This window comes from Bos indicus, chromosome 13 (assembly GCF_029378745.1).
Source record: "Bos indicus isolate NIAB-ARS_2022 breed Sahiwal x Tharparkar chromosome 13, NIAB-ARS_B.indTharparkar_mat_pri_1.0, whole genome shotgun sequence".
NCBI lineage: Eukaryota > Metazoa > Chordata > Mammalia > Artiodactyla > Bovidae > Bos > Bos indicus.
In genome coordinates, this window is record NC_091772.1 from 54,537,815 (window position 1) to 54,552,412 (window position 14,598).

At 52.1% G+C, this 14,598-nt stretch overlaps 1 protein-coding gene across 9 annotated transcripts in view; it reads left to right on the top strand.

Moving 5' to 3' along the window:
- Positions 1-14,598, top strand: part of DIDO1 (death inducer-obliterator 1) — a 50,889-nt gene that overhangs the window by 25,421 nt on the left and 10,870 nt on the right. For all 9 annotated transcript variants that reach the window (XM_070801313.1, XM_070801315.1, XM_019972066.2 and 6 more), the window contains 10 exons: positions 654-867; positions 9,204-9,678; positions 9,948-10,107; positions 10,496-10,612; positions 10,727-10,831; positions 11,065-11,200; positions 11,393-11,921; positions 12,476-12,629; positions 13,420-13,509; positions 14,212-14,407. In XM_070801313.1, coding sequence (XP_070657414.1) covers positions 654-867; positions 9,204-9,678; positions 9,948-10,107; positions 10,496-10,612; positions 10,727-10,831; positions 11,065-11,200; positions 11,393-11,921; positions 12,476-12,629; positions 13,420-13,509; positions 14,212-14,407 — 2,176 coding nt within the window. The remainder of the gene's footprint in view (positions 1-653; positions 868-9,203; positions 9,679-9,947; positions 10,108-10,495; positions 10,613-10,726; positions 10,832-11,064; positions 11,201-11,392; positions 11,922-12,475; positions 12,630-13,419; positions 13,510-14,211; positions 14,408-14,598) is intronic.

A 14,598-nucleotide genomic window follows, 5' to 3' on the forward strand; every position in this document is an offset into this window, starting at 1 on the left:
GGCCATTTGCGTAGTTGAAACCAAAATTGCCTGGAGGTGCCAGGCTTGGTGGGTTGATTGAAAGAGAGGAAGGTACACAGGCCCAGAGGGGCCAAGACGCCTGCACGCTGCCCTCCGCCTTCCCCACCAGTGTTCTGGTCAGAATTACGAAGAGGCACGTGTTCTCATGTTTTATCTCCTGCCTCTAGCTGAGGGACTAACAGAAACACGGAAGCCAGTGGCTGCATGGAGTAGTTCACCCCGCAGATCAGCCCTCCGGGGAGCGAGTGGTCCCTGTGGGAGTCTAGGCAGCGGGGTTTGGAAGCGGGCCCTGAGGGTGCCCACATTGAGTGTTTGAGGGGGTGCAGGGGTACGCCTCTCCTCTCCACATGCTGTTAAGTCCACAGCCCCTGTCTGGGCAGTGTTGCTTGGGTGCATTTTCAAACGGGGGCACTGCCTGCTGTGCTCGAGCTTCATTTCACTGCTTCGCTCCAAAGCCCCTCATTATCCTGTCAGCCTGGCCCCTCAGCAGGATGTTAGGGCGGTGGCCGATGCAGCTCATGGGCTGGGGTGACCCAGGAGCTGAGTGTGTCCTGACCTGCGCTGCTGAGTAAAACAACTGCAGGCTAACTTCGGTGATCTCCCTAGTGATTGGGGCTTTACTGATTATCCAGGCAGGCATTAAAATCTCTTCTGTGCACAAGAGACTGGCTTCAGACAAGAAGGAAAACGCGGTGAAGAAGGCAGCAGTGGCCCCTCCCAGGAACGAGGTCCTCACTAAGGAGCCAGTCTGTGAGAGCAGCACGCCGTCCTGGGCCAGCGACCACAATTACAATGCAGTAAAGCCAGAACAGACTGCTGCCCCCTGGCCGCCACTGTTGTATAAATGTATGTATCACCCAGGGGGAGCTCTGGACCCTTCCTGGTCTTTCTGGACGGCCGTGCACTCAGGCCTGTTCAGAGCTAGGAGTTCTAGCCATTTGTGGTGCTGCACCTGCAGAGATCGGAGCCCTTGCCCGAGGCCAGGAGGCCTCCTGAGCCTGGCGCACCCTTCCTTAGTCTGTTGGGACTTCCTGTCAGTGTTTCCAAAAAGCTGTACCAGCTCATGGCTGAATGTTCACCTCTGACCATTGATGTCTTTAATCACTTTCTTTATTATTAGGCTCTGGTAAGTATGTGTAGTGTCTTCAACAGAACCTGATGGTGGGGCACTCAGCCCACCCCCAAGGTCCGCCGGAGTCTGCCACGGTGCCACCACCGCCGGGAGCTCTCCACATGGGGCTGTGCCATGCAGCCTGCTCCCTACACACGTGACCCTCTCTTCTCTGTATGTTGTGGGAATCTCTTACTGCACAGTAGTGATGTAGCTGATTTTCAGCTGAAGTATGATTTTTAGGAGTTAAATTATTTTTGACCAAACTGGGATTTTTTTCACGTCCAATTCACATACTACACATGACATAAATACACATGCCAGTCCTGAAGGCCCTGGCCCACTTCCTGTGCTGGAAGGTAAGTGAGCAAGACATCTCTGCGCTGAGCAGCACCCAGACCAGGAGTCCCGCCCTGCCCTCCTCCCCCGCTTCCTGGGAATGGGCTTGGATGGGTCAGACAGACTCATGCAGTCCCAGAGGAGACTGTGCAGCTTGACTCTCCTCTGTTCTTGTTTCTCAGCCTCGTTCTCCAAAATTAAATTTTGGACGCTTAAATTGCTCCAGGGCACATTGTATTCTGTGATTGAGATTATTTTGTGCTCAGGTTTAATTTATGCTCTTAAACTCTTGCAACTTTTTTGAAAGCACCAAAAGGTTAAGTGGTCCTAAATTTCCAGATTACAGGCGAGTGCTGCCTCCCTTCAGCCCAATCTTAAGCTAGTCCCCCAAAGGGGGACCTCCTGGCTATAATGTGGCTAGAAAACTGCATAACTAGATGCGTTTTTGAGAATGTAAATGACCCAAGACCTAAGAAATGAAGTTGCAAGTAAACTGCAAAGTGATACTACGTGTATGTATGTATATTTATATATATATATATATATATATATTTTCGGATATTAGGAGTGAGTGGTTAAATATTAACCAGATGCTGTATTAAAATGAGTTTCAGTACACCTCAGATTGTTTGAACTAAGAACTTCGTGCTAACAGCGTGTCAAATTTCCATCAAGTTATAGCACCTCAACACAGTAGAGGCACACCTCTACACAGCAGCGCTTTACAGGGCTTATGATTGGACCTAACTGTAACCGTCGCCCGGCCATGAGCGGGCGGGGACAGCCTCTGGGATCCTGTGCTAACTGCTCTCGGTTGGTTGGTGTAGGCATGTGGCAGAATAAAAGGAAGACTGGGGTGTAGCCACAAACTTGGGTGATTGATTACTCTCCAATTTCCTTCTCTGTCGACCAGAATCCCCCAGGCTCTGAGCTAGGAGTCAGCTGTAGGGTGCTCCACAAGTTAGGAAAGTTGACAGACAGGAGGGGTGGGCACTTGTCCCCCAACTCTTTATTCTGGGTTTTTGGTGGAAGACTGGGGTGGAGGGGTGGGGAGGTGGGGAGATCGGCCCGCGAGGAGGCAGTGACTGCTCACAGGCGGGGTTTTCTCTTCCCTCTGCCCTGCCTTTTCTCTCTGCACATCAGCTCCTCACTGACTTTCCCAGCACATTTACGGCTCAGAACCACGTGGATGGATAGCCACAACTTCAGGCCTGCATAAGGCTAGTTTTTGAGCTAGTTGAGCTAGTTGCTTCTGATGATTTTTTGTTATCCCAGAAATGTCATCTTCCCAAAAGATGATTGGGAGGAGCGTTAAAGGGCGCTGGTAAACACCCGACTTCGCCTCGGTGAGTAGCAGCTATGCCTCTGCCTCTTCCCCAAACCACCACCTGACAGGGCGGGGGCTGTGGACCTTCCCCAGGGCCCTGCACACACACTCAGCAGGACCCTTACCTGCCACCCGAGCCTCAGGTGTGACTTGTCTCTGGGTGCAGGTGATGCCAGGACAGTCATCAGGAGGGGGCGTTGTCCACATGGCCCTGGGTCCAGGTCAAGTCTTGGGTAGACGTTGGGAGGTCAGCGTGCTGCCCCGGCGGTGCTCTGGACGCTCCTCTCCCAGGCTGGCCCTGGCCTGAGGTTGCGGGTGAGGGGCAGCCCTTGCTGTGCATGAGGGCTCTGACCTACTGCCCCCGTGGACATAGAGCCCTTCACTTCCTTGGGGTGATGGGAGTAACATATACTTGCTCTCTGATATTTATTTATATTGTTTTTCAGAGTTTCTGTACAGTTTAGCTTAGGGAAACAGTTGCCGTTTTATTTCTCCCCCAAATTATGATGTATGTTCCTGTTTTCATAGTTCTGCAATTCATTTTTCCTCTCCATCTCCTCCTCTTCACTTCTCAGTACTATCCAGGCACAAAGAGGGCTGAAGTGTTTTTTCTGAAGTGTCCCTGGTTTGTTAGAACTTGAAAGTGGGACTCTGACAGACTCAGAACATTTCCCCATATTTTAGGCTCCCTCCATGGCCCCGAGGTGATTTGAACAAACACGGGATTTGAACAAAATTTTGAATGAAAAATGAAATTCCTGCAGTGTCCTTTAGCTTTGAGAATTAAAATGGGAACCCCTGGCAGAACCTGTGCGCCAGGTCCAGTGATGCTGAGCAGCCTGCTGGGACACAAGCGTGGCCCCCGTGAGCCACATGTCCAGTCTCCCAAGTTGCGGCTCCGTGGGCTCCGGGACCCAGGGACGTGGTTTCACAGGGGCGACACCTGTCACAGGCTGTGAGAGGAGAAGAGCAGTCAGTAGCGATGGCCCCCTCGGAGAGACATGTTTTATCAGCTGCATGAGCCATTTTTATCCGTCTCTTCCAGGATAGTGGCAAAAAAAAAGTGTTTGGTGACAAACTAGCTTTGCACATCTGCATCTCTCCCCCCACTTGGAGTCAGAACCTGTTCTCATACAGAGTTCACCAAGATGGCTGTTTTTTGTTACCCATACAGCTGGAATGTTTTTGGATGTCATTGACATTATCTGGTATTTTTAAGTATTTTACTTCTCACAAGTGTTTGATTTTTTAATAGCCAGCTGTTCAGAAAGTTAGTGCAGGGAAGGTTTTGCATGCACAGGTGTTTTCTCTGACTGGCCCTCAGGTGTGCCCAGGCTGCCCCCCCATAGTTCTGGTGTTTCACCGGGGGTGTGGGGTAGAAGCTTCCAGCAGGACCGGTCTTGCTCACCATGCCTGCTCTTCTGTGGCCTGCGTGTGGCCTGTGGGGCTCTGTGTCTCCTGTGACACATGCAGACAAGCCCTGAGGCAGAGTCCTGAGGTGGCATCGAGTCCACAAGGCCTCTGAAGACGCAGCTGTACACCCTCCCCTGTGGTTCATGGGGCTCGGATGTGTTTGAACGGTTAACACCCTCGATGTTTGTTGCACATCACTGTGCACATAGTTATAGTCTTTCTTCTGAAAGTTAAAGAAGTTAATCTAAGAAGATCGATAAAGTTTTCCACTTTAAATTTATGTAAACGAAGCTTGGGGCGTTGCCGTGCACCGGGAGGCATCAACAGGACAAACAGCAAGGTAACTGCCGCTTAACCCTCCGGGTCAGCAGGTGCCTTGGGCCACAGGCTCCACTGAGCACCACCCCTGGGGACTAGGGGCCTGCAGGGTGGGGGCAGTAAGCGTCCAACCTGCCCCTGGCTCCATCACGGTTCTTAAAGTTGTAGATGATTTAGGCACAGACGAGTGAAAACTGAACCTCATTAAAGTGGTAGGAGTGCCTGGCGGCAGGGTCAGAACTCAGGATACGCAGCAGCTCTGCTCCTGGTGGGGTCTCGGGGCAGGGGTCACCCCCACCACTAGCCATGCAGACAGGACACGGGAACACTGCCTCCCATGGCCTCCGTCCCATGTCATCCTGGTGATTCCTGTTGAAGGGGTGACTTTGACCGTTTCTTTCATACATTACCAACCCATTATGGATCATTCAGTATTTTATTTTCAAAATGCTGTATGTGAAACTATTAAAACAGGAAGGGTTGTTTGTCTCTGAACGTGTACTCGGTTTTTTGCAAATTTATTATGGATAGTTCTCTGCACCTCTCTAGGTGTAAGTCACTCAAATACTGGATATCAGTAAGAAAAAAGTCCATCTGGACAAGCTTTGGCCCCAAAGCAGAACAGTTAGGCTATGCACCCACATACAGACCCCTGCTGTGAGAGCGCAGGGCCAGAGCTCAGGCCTCCCGAGTTTTCTCTGTACCACCGCCCCCCCCCCCTCCCCCCCGCAATGTAAGCATTACTACTACTACAGGAGAAATTCACTGAAGAATAATTAAGCAAAGGTACAAAAGCAAAATGGTGTTTTTCACACCAGGAGGAGTCAAAAGGTTGAGAGGCAGCATCATACATGGCCAGGCTGAGCTGAAAATAGAGCTGCTGATAACGGTGTGCAGAGTCCATCCCCCAGAGCTACTGTGGCCTCTGAGCCCTGGCTGGTCGGTTCCCTTACCCGATCCTTGGGCAGTAGCTGCCTTGTCTGGGCAGGTTTGTAGCCACGTGGGAATGGGCAAGGGGGGAAAGGGAGGGGGTCCTCTACTCACACCATGCGGTGAGTCTTGCTTGGCGCCTGGTCACACCAGAAGCTCTGATTCCTTTGACATTTACAGCCCGTGCTTCGTAAGAAGTGTCCCCCAGCCTGTGCTTCCCCTGTACCCCGCTTTCATTGTTACTTAAGCCTCGTATCTAGGGGCTTTTAGGGTAAATTGGCACCTCGTTTGGGCAGGATGAAAGGCATAAAGCCATGGCCGTCCCTCAGGGTTTCTCGCCGGGCCCTGTGAGGAGCCACCCTGCAACAGCCTTGACTGGGCGCGGGCAGCCCGTCGCTGCTGCCTCGTCCTGCTGCAGCTGCACAGCACTGACTGCCCGTGGAGGGCGGCCCTCCACGCCGCTGTCCTCCCATCCCCACCGAGGCCCACCAGTGCCACCCAGTGGCCAGCGAAGCTGTAGCGCCACAGCTGCCTCACCGAGTGACAAGGCCTCCGGTTTCATGCTGATTGGGAAATTAGCCAATTAGAATGTTGCTGGTCCCTGAACGCACCGGCCTGCCTGGTTCCTACCGGGCTTCACCACAAACAACTCATTTCCAGTACAAACCAATGGCCGGACCCAGCAGAAACGACGTCATCTGGGGCAGTGACCAGGCCACCGGGCAGCTTTTCCTCCTGTAGCTGCTCCCCAAGAAAACACCTAGCCTGGAACTCGGGCCACTCTTTGCCACAGGCAGGACCCCAGGATGACCCAGACTAGGCACACACTCCTGGGGGAGGGGGCTGTGTTCTTCCAACTTGCAGGCTGGTAGTCTTCCCTGCTTCCTGACAGCACGGGGGGTGTCTGCCGTCTCTGGAGCCACGATGCCCTGGAGGTGCTGCTTTCCTTCCCTTCTGTGAAGGTGCACACACGGTAACAGGAGTTTGGGTGAAGAGTCAGCGGTGCAATTTAAGCTCTACACAGAAATGAGTGTGTCATTGTTGCACTCCAGTGCTGTGTGGTGTCCTGCCATTTCGGCAGCAACCAGCCCACATGTGATGGTGGGGCCAGACGGACAAGGGGGACAGAAACAACTAGCTGTTAAGGTCCACTAGTGTCCATATTTTTGCCAGTTTCTTAATTTACACTAGTCACACCTACTTACATACTCTGAGATGCAGGGAAGGCAGGATGAAAGGTGACTTTAAAAAGCCAGAAGCAACTAGTTTTCCAAGAAAGCAGAAGGCTGGTTCGGGAAAGCTGTCCCCTAATTCTCAGGTGATGTTCACTTACTGCACCTGCTCCTGCTCCTGGACAGCAGATCGCTCACTTCAGTCACCTGGACTGGGAATGGCCCAGAAATAAGCCTCTGGCTTGTGTTTCCGAGTGAGAGTGCACCAGTGAGACAGCACAAGCGTGGGTCTTAGGGAGTGAAGGATGTGAAGTTAACAGGAATTGTCACCTGAAACAATGTAGGTGCCACGTGGCAGGATTTGAGACCCCATCACAGGTGCCTCACTGAGGATTCTGGAAGCACTTTAGGCTACCATTTTGCAGTTGTTTAAAAATGTTAAAAATAATCTCAGTGGAGGTTGTAAAACAGTGACTGGGCTGGTTTTAGGTCTGGATTTTAATCCTGACAGGCTGGTTCCTTCATCCCCTGCTGGTGGTCACATCTGGGACTGCATCCTGCTGCACTCTGTTCTTTTCCCCCAAGAAGAGGGCCTCCACCCATCTCATTTAACCTAAACTCTAGCAGTCCGCACATTAGGTACTGCAGACCCTCTTAGCCAAGTCAGCTGGTGAAAAGTTTCCATGTACTGAGGTGTGGCAACTCCCTTAGGGACGTGAACTTGAGCTGACGAAATAATACGTACAGAAATGTAATTTTTCATTTTAGTTACTGTGAGGTTCCCAGTTTTTACTGTATGAACTGATTTGCTGATGGGATGTGGGTATTGGCCAGCGGGGCGGACGTAGAGCATGAGTGAGCCCTCCACGGGAAGTGGGTGGTCTTGGGAAAGCCTAGACAGCATCACATGGGGGTGCCAGCAGACACGGGACTAGTGGTTGGGACACCATGGATGAGGGGCATGGATCAGGCTTTGTGAGATGGAAATGGGAGACTGGAAGTCAAGATTGTTGCTTGATGACAATGAACTGCCTCTAACCCGACTCTTAATTAAAAGTGTTGGGTGTGCATAGTAGCCCTGTTTCAAACTTGGTTAAAAAGTAATTTCCTTTAAACTATGAAGTGGAAAAAACTTGCAGTCCCTGGGCTTTTAGCACCCTGTCTGCCCTGGCACTGCCAGTGTTGGAGGCAGGGCACTTCTGGAGGGCAGCGCTCTGACCCTGTGCCAGGATGGCCCTGTGTGATATTGGCCGTGAATGCCTTGGGGCTGTTGTGGGGTCAAGCCTTAGCTGCAGATAGGGTCTCACTTTCCTCACTGGACTTTACCTGGGTCTCCCTAGGACAGTTTTAAGAAGCACCAGGGGGTGACAGATTGGTGGGTAATCTAATCTCTGGGTAAAGTGGGAAGGTTGCTGGAACATCTTGAAGTCTCCCATTTAGGTGCTGGGGGCTCACCGTGCCGTGGGTGTTTAAGTCTGCACCTGGGCAGGCAGCCTCTCCATCGGTCCCATGTGAGATGACCACCTGCCCCAGCTGGTGTCCCCATGCTGTCCCAGCTCGCACCCTGGACCCGCCTGTTCCCCCATCCTGCCCATCTGGGTCCAGCCATTCTGGGCAAGTGGACCGGAGCGGGGCTGTCTGGGAGTGGGCCATAGAACCCAGACTGTTTGTAAAAAAAAAAAAAAATCAGTGATGGCTGGTTTTAGGTCTGGATTTTAATCTTGACAGGCTGATTCTGAGAATGACCTGCTTTGCTTACCTGCAGGTGCAGCTCTCTCGGTCTGATACAGGGTTAGATATACTCTGTCAGCATGAAGTACTGGCATAAAGATTTCCGTTTTAGTTTTTGACTGCATCCCTGTCTGGGTTAAAAGCTCGAACCTACTGTCTTAGCCAGTAACAAGCTGCAGCTGGAGGCATGTGAATGGGAATGTGTTGTGGCCCTGCCACCCAGCTCCTGGCATAAAAGTAGCTGGCCTCCTCCATGTTGCAGTCTTCTCCCAGAATCCTGTGTCTCATTAATCTTACCATGTCCAATTGACTTTCTGAAAGAATGGTGAACACCTGTGAGCCCCTTACCCCTGGGATGGACTCTTGCTAGTACTTTCAGAGCCTTGTGGTGTTGGGGAGGCGGTGGTGGGCAGTGAATATGCATTTAAAGAGTGTGTCTGCTGCATTCTGGAAAGGTTTTCTAAGTTCATGTTTACCAAAAATTGCACTGGAGTTCTCCATGAGAGTGGTCTTTGAAATTATACCTTTTCTTGATAAAGTGAAATTTGCCCTTCAATTTTCAAGTTATGTTAGCGGTTTAAATTTAGCCTTTAACAGCTTACTGGATTATTGGTTTTTTAATTAATAATAAAGCATTTGTCCTCAAAGTATATAGTCGCTATCAGAATTGTTGCTAGTAGTCCTTTTTACACTCCGTTTGTGAATTCAACAGTTACTTTAAAAGTTCTCTTTAAGTCCGTCTCACAGAGTAATGCCTGGTTAGCTCTGCTGGTTTCTGGTGCACATGCTGTGTGGGCCCCCCACGCCCCCACCTCACTAAGCGGGTCTCTCTCCTTTGCAGCCGTGAAGGAGGACAGACGCATGGAGGACAAGATGGCTGTGGTGGTGGCGAAGAAGTTGGCTCCTCCAGGCTCCTCGGGGGCCGGCAGACAACCTCCGGGCAGAAATCTCCTTCCAAAGAAATCCCCTTCTTTTGCAAACACAGCGGTGGCCAAGCCCACTGTCAGAAAGTCGCCCTCAGGCTTCAAGGGCACCATCCCTAAGAGGCCATGGCTCTCGTCCACCACCTCCCCCTCAGGCAGCGCTCCCTCTGCCAAGCAGGCAGGGCTGGTGACTGCTGCTGCCACGTCTGCTTCCAGAAAGTTCCCCAGCTCTACTGCTTCTGTGGGAGCTGTCAGGAAGCCTGGGAGCACCTCCGTTCCCCTGGCCTCTCCAGCGCCAGGACGCCTGGGCCCCGTGAGCCCAGCCTCATCCCAGCCAAATTCACAAATTCGGCAGAACATAAGACGCTCCTTGAAGGAGATCTTGTGGAAAAGGTGCGGTTTCACTATTTCTTATCTGTTAAAACGGATGGCTTTCCCCATAAAAAGTGGCAGTTTCATGGTAGCCCCACTGTTCAAAGGAAAAAGTCACACGTGGGACTTCCCTGGTGGTCCAGTGGTTAAGACTCCTCGCTTCCTCAGAGGAGTTTGGGTTCAATCCCCGATCGGTGAACTAAGATCCCACATGGCACATGGCACAGCCCAGAAAATAAAGTCACTTGTAAGTGCAGCAGTTGATGTGGGGCTTTTTTCATTCCTTCTAGAGTCAATGACAGTGATGACTTAATTATGACAGAAAATGAAGTAGGGAAAATCGCACTGCTCATCGAGAAGGAGATGTTTAACTTGTTCCGAGTCACGGACAATCGGTACAAGAGCAAGTACCGCAGCCTCATGTTCAACCTCAAGGACCCCAAAAACCAGGTGTGTGCCAGACCCTTAGGAGTGGGACAGCCCTGGCCAGGTGCTGCCCCAGGCCTGTGGTCAGGACACTCGGTCCCCGCAGTGGCTGTGCGTGAGTGCTGTGCACTGTCCTCATGGGGCCGGGCACTTGCCTGGCCAGGCTCCTGCCTGCCTGCGCTACCTCTTAACTCCGTACCTTCTTCAGTCGACTGTTTTCTGTGAGGTGATCTCTAGCAGGGTTGGCGCAGCAGGCCATCAAATCGGCTGCCCACCTCGGGGCCCCTGTTGTCTGGGCCCTCAACTGGCCTCGGGGAAGGAACTTAACCTTGCTGTGGTCTCCACATCGTTTCTTCTTAGAATCAGACCTGCAGAGGTTTTGAAGGCATGAATGAGACCTGTTTGTTTATAGGGACTTTTCCATCGAGTTCTGCGTGAAGAAATCTCATTGGCAAAACTGGTGAGAATGAAACCAGAAGAACTGGTCTCCAAAGAGCTCTCTGTGTGGAGAGAGCGAACGACAAAGCCTGTGAGTACTGGCAGAAGCGGTGGCTGGAGGCCCAGAAGTGAACTAATAGCCTTTTGGTGCAGGTGAGTCCTCTTGGGGAAGAAGGGCTAAGGCTTTATGTCTTTCTCATTTTAGGTGATGGAGTCCAGAACGAAATTGCACAATGAGACTAAGAAGCCTGCCATTAAACAGGAAGCTGTTCCCGACATGGAAGACTCTCCACCAGTGTCAGACTCTGACGTGAGCACCTGCACCTTTGGGGCTTCCAGATATCGCTGGGTGTTTGAGTTATTGGGAGGACACTGACCTTAAGCAAGTGTGTGGAGTTCTACTGCTCCTCAAGTTCTTGTGTCCAGTGGTCCTGTTCTCTTTCTTCAGTGATCCTTAGTCATGTGGGGTGCTTTCTCATGGTGCTGTTCATTTGGGGATGGGTTGGAAAAGAAGTGACCCCTCTGCCACTTGATGTGTGTTAGGAACAGCAAGAGTCGGTGCGGGCGGCCCCCGAGCGGAGTGCAGCGCCGCTGCCGGGCGTCTTCAGCAGCATGCTGCAGGACACGACCAGCCAGCACCGGGCGCACCTCTTTGACCTGAACTGCAAGATCTGCACGGGTGAGCAGGCCTGGGGACACTGGAGGCCTCTTCCTGACCTTGGGCTCAAGCCAAGTCAGATAGTCAGGAGCTGGAGTACGCCCTGCCTTCAGAGTGCCACTTCTTAAAGCTGGGGTCGTCCATCTGCTCACGGGCAGGCTTCGTCCTCCACCATGTGGGATTTCTCACGCAGGCCTTCCTCTTGTTCTCCAGGTCAGGTTCCATCCTCGGAAGATGAACCAGCTCCGAAAAAACAGAAGTTATCAGCTTCTGTCAAGAAGGAGGAGTCCAAGTCCAAGCGCGACAGCCCCCCACCTGAGCCAGTTCTCAGCGAGGCAGATGACGCGGCACCCGAAACCCCGCCTGAAAATGCCTCAGAGCCAGACCTGGAAAGTGCAGCTCACACTCACTTGGAGGGGAAGTACCTCCCAGTGCCTCTGGAGGACAACCAGCCTGAGCCCCCAGCCCTGGAAGGTCTGCCCTGCCCCACCCCTGGTGGTGGCAGTGTGCTCACCATGGTCACGATGTCCGGCCGGGACCCCAGGACTGCACTGGGCGGGCCGAGCACGGCCACAGCTTCTGCAGCAACCCACCTGGAGGGCACCACCCCAGCAGAGCCCCGACAAGATGTACCAAAGCCAGTGCCACCCTCCGTGACGGTGCCCAAGTCCATCCTGGCCAAGCCGTCCGCGTCCCCCGAGCCCAGATACCTCCTGTCCGTGCCACCGTCCCCAAGCATCAGGTGCAGCCTCTGCGTCCTTCCTTTCCAGTGAACAGGGAGAGCAGTGATGAGTGATTCAGTCATTCAGCTCTGAAATCCACCCAGAAATGCAGCTCTCTTCAGTTTTCTGTTTCATAAAAAGGCATTTTTTAAAGCTTCGGTTTTAGGGTGACTGATTATCCTCTTAGAGATATAGATCTTAAAAACTAAATTTAGAGCCATCTGCTTTTGTTGCCTATACAGTATATATTTCTTTGACCAAAATATATTTGGTGTCTCAGATGGTAAGAGTCTGGCTTCCCTGGTGGCTCAGACAGTAAAGAGTCTGCTGCAATGCAGGAGACTTGGGTTCGATACCTGGGTGGGGAAGATCCCCTGGAGAAGGAAATGGCAACCCACTCCAGTATTCTTACCTGGAAAATCCCATGGACAGAGGAGCCTGACAGGTAATCCTCTGTGGATTGCAAAGAGGTTGCAAAGAGTCAGACATGACTCTCACACAGTTTAAGTAAATACTGGCAATTCTTTGGGCAGAGAGAGAAGGTTCACTTACTTTCTGTGGTTTTGTTTTGCAGCATCTCAGAGTCCCGGTCCCCTCCTGAAGGAGATACAACCCTCTTCTTGTCTCGACTCAGCACCATTTGGAAAGGATTTATTAACATGCAAAGTGTAGCCAAGTTTGTCACTAAGGCGTATCCTGTCTCTGGATGTTTTGATTATCTCAGTGAGGTTAGAACTGAGAGAGAGAGAAGTGTGAGAGTGTGTGTGTGCGCACACACGCATGTACACACCTGTTTTTCAAGGAACTCTGATCCCGCACTGGAGTCAGATGTGAACCAAGAGAGAAGTGTGTGTGTGTGTGTGTGCGTGCATGCGTGTGTGTGCACAGGCGTGAGCATACCTGTTTTCCAAGGCACTCTGATCATGCACTGGAGTCAGAAGTGTGACCGTCTTCCTCTTGAGTGTCTGGATGCACAAGCTCCTCTAGAGGCAAAATAGGGGCTGTTTGTACTGGGCTGAGTGAGATTATGCAGTTCACACAGTGGTGGGAATTCAGACCCTTCATCTTCCCTGAAAAAGCTGAAGCTCCTCTTCCTCCTCCCTCTGCTCCACTGGAGCTTGTACAGGACCCGGGTGGGTGTATGTGTGCCCAGCCGCATGTGTGCAGGGGCACACACACAGCACCATTGTTTTTCAAAATTAATGAAACAGCACTAGCATTTTAGACTCAGCCAAGAGTGCTCAGGCACTTCTGAATCACACCTGATTGTTGCTGTTTGTTCTTAAAAGAGAACGTTAAAATGCTTTGCTGTCACCCTAGTTAGTAGACGGTTGTCCTTGTACCATCCTTGGGGTTGGTCATTCATGATCCTGGATGTTAGTTAACTGAGCAGCGTTTGACTGTGTAATCGCTACTTTGTTTGGAATAGTTGTGGTTTTCTTGTGAATCTGGTGTCTGGGGTCTCTCTGTGACCACCAGGGTTTTACTGGCCACTTACTCAGAGTCTGTTCCGTTTAGGACCTGCCCGACACGATTCACATTGGTGGGAGGATTGCTCCAAAGACCGTTTGGGATTACATCGGCAAGCTCAAATCCTCAGTGTCCAAGGTACCTGCCTGCAGCCTGGTTGCTGTGCCCGAGAAAGGAGGGGTTTGTTAGTACTTGAAATGTCTCAGTTTGTGAGATGTTTCCAGGTGAATGTTTCAAATCCAGCTGACAGCTGGCCGCCCTGTGAGGGTGTTTGGGGAGCGTGGCGGTGGAAGCTTTGTGATGTGTGTGCAGCTGAGTCGGTCAGAAACATGGGTGCTTTGCTTCCTTACTGTTGAGCTGCTGGAGTGGGCAGCGGTGGGGGGCCAGCAGAGATGTGGACTCAGCTATGAATCTGCATGTGTGCTGCTCTTTGGTGGAGGGGCTCTGGATTTGTTGAGGTCACAGAGGGTGATGACCCTGGTCCAGTTCAGCCCTTGGGTTTCAGAGCTGCAGACAACTCATCACACGCTTCGTGGTTTCTTAGCTCTGTGTCAGATACTGGCCCTACACGCAAATGAACCCTTTGGTTCAAAAACCCCATGAGGTGAGATCTGTGTCAAGATCCCCCTGGGACTATAAATAGAAATAATTTTAAAGAGGCTCCTCCGAGACCAAGATGGAATCCAGCAGTCTTGAGTCTCGGGCCTGTGCTCCTTCACCGCCCTGTTTTTCTCACGTGTTGGGCAGCAGGACTGGGCACTGCTTCCCTCGCAGCTGCTCCTAAGGCTCAGCAGCTTTTCCGAGCAGCTACAGACCCATGCTCCCGTCCTGTCTGTCCAGGAGCTCTGTCTGATCCGCTTCCACCCCGCGACCGAGGAAGAGGAGGTGGCCTACATCTCACTCTACTCCTACTTCAGCAGCCGCGATCGCTTCGGCGTTGTGGCCAACAACAGCCGGCACGTCAAGGACCTCTACCTGATCCCACTCAGCGCCACTGACCCCATCCCCTCCAAACTGCTGCCCTTTGAGGGGCCAGGTAAGCACCAGCCTTCAGACCCCAAACATCCCCTCCCGCTGACGCCAAGCCTCCCCTAGACCTGCCTCGGCAGCGGAACTTGGAGCAGAGCTGAAGCAGCTTGGGCTGCAGAACTTCCAGAATAGAGGAGGGGGCACTGGAGGTACCCTGTCAAGGCGTAAATTGTCTTAAAGAGTTTTGTGCAGAGGGCC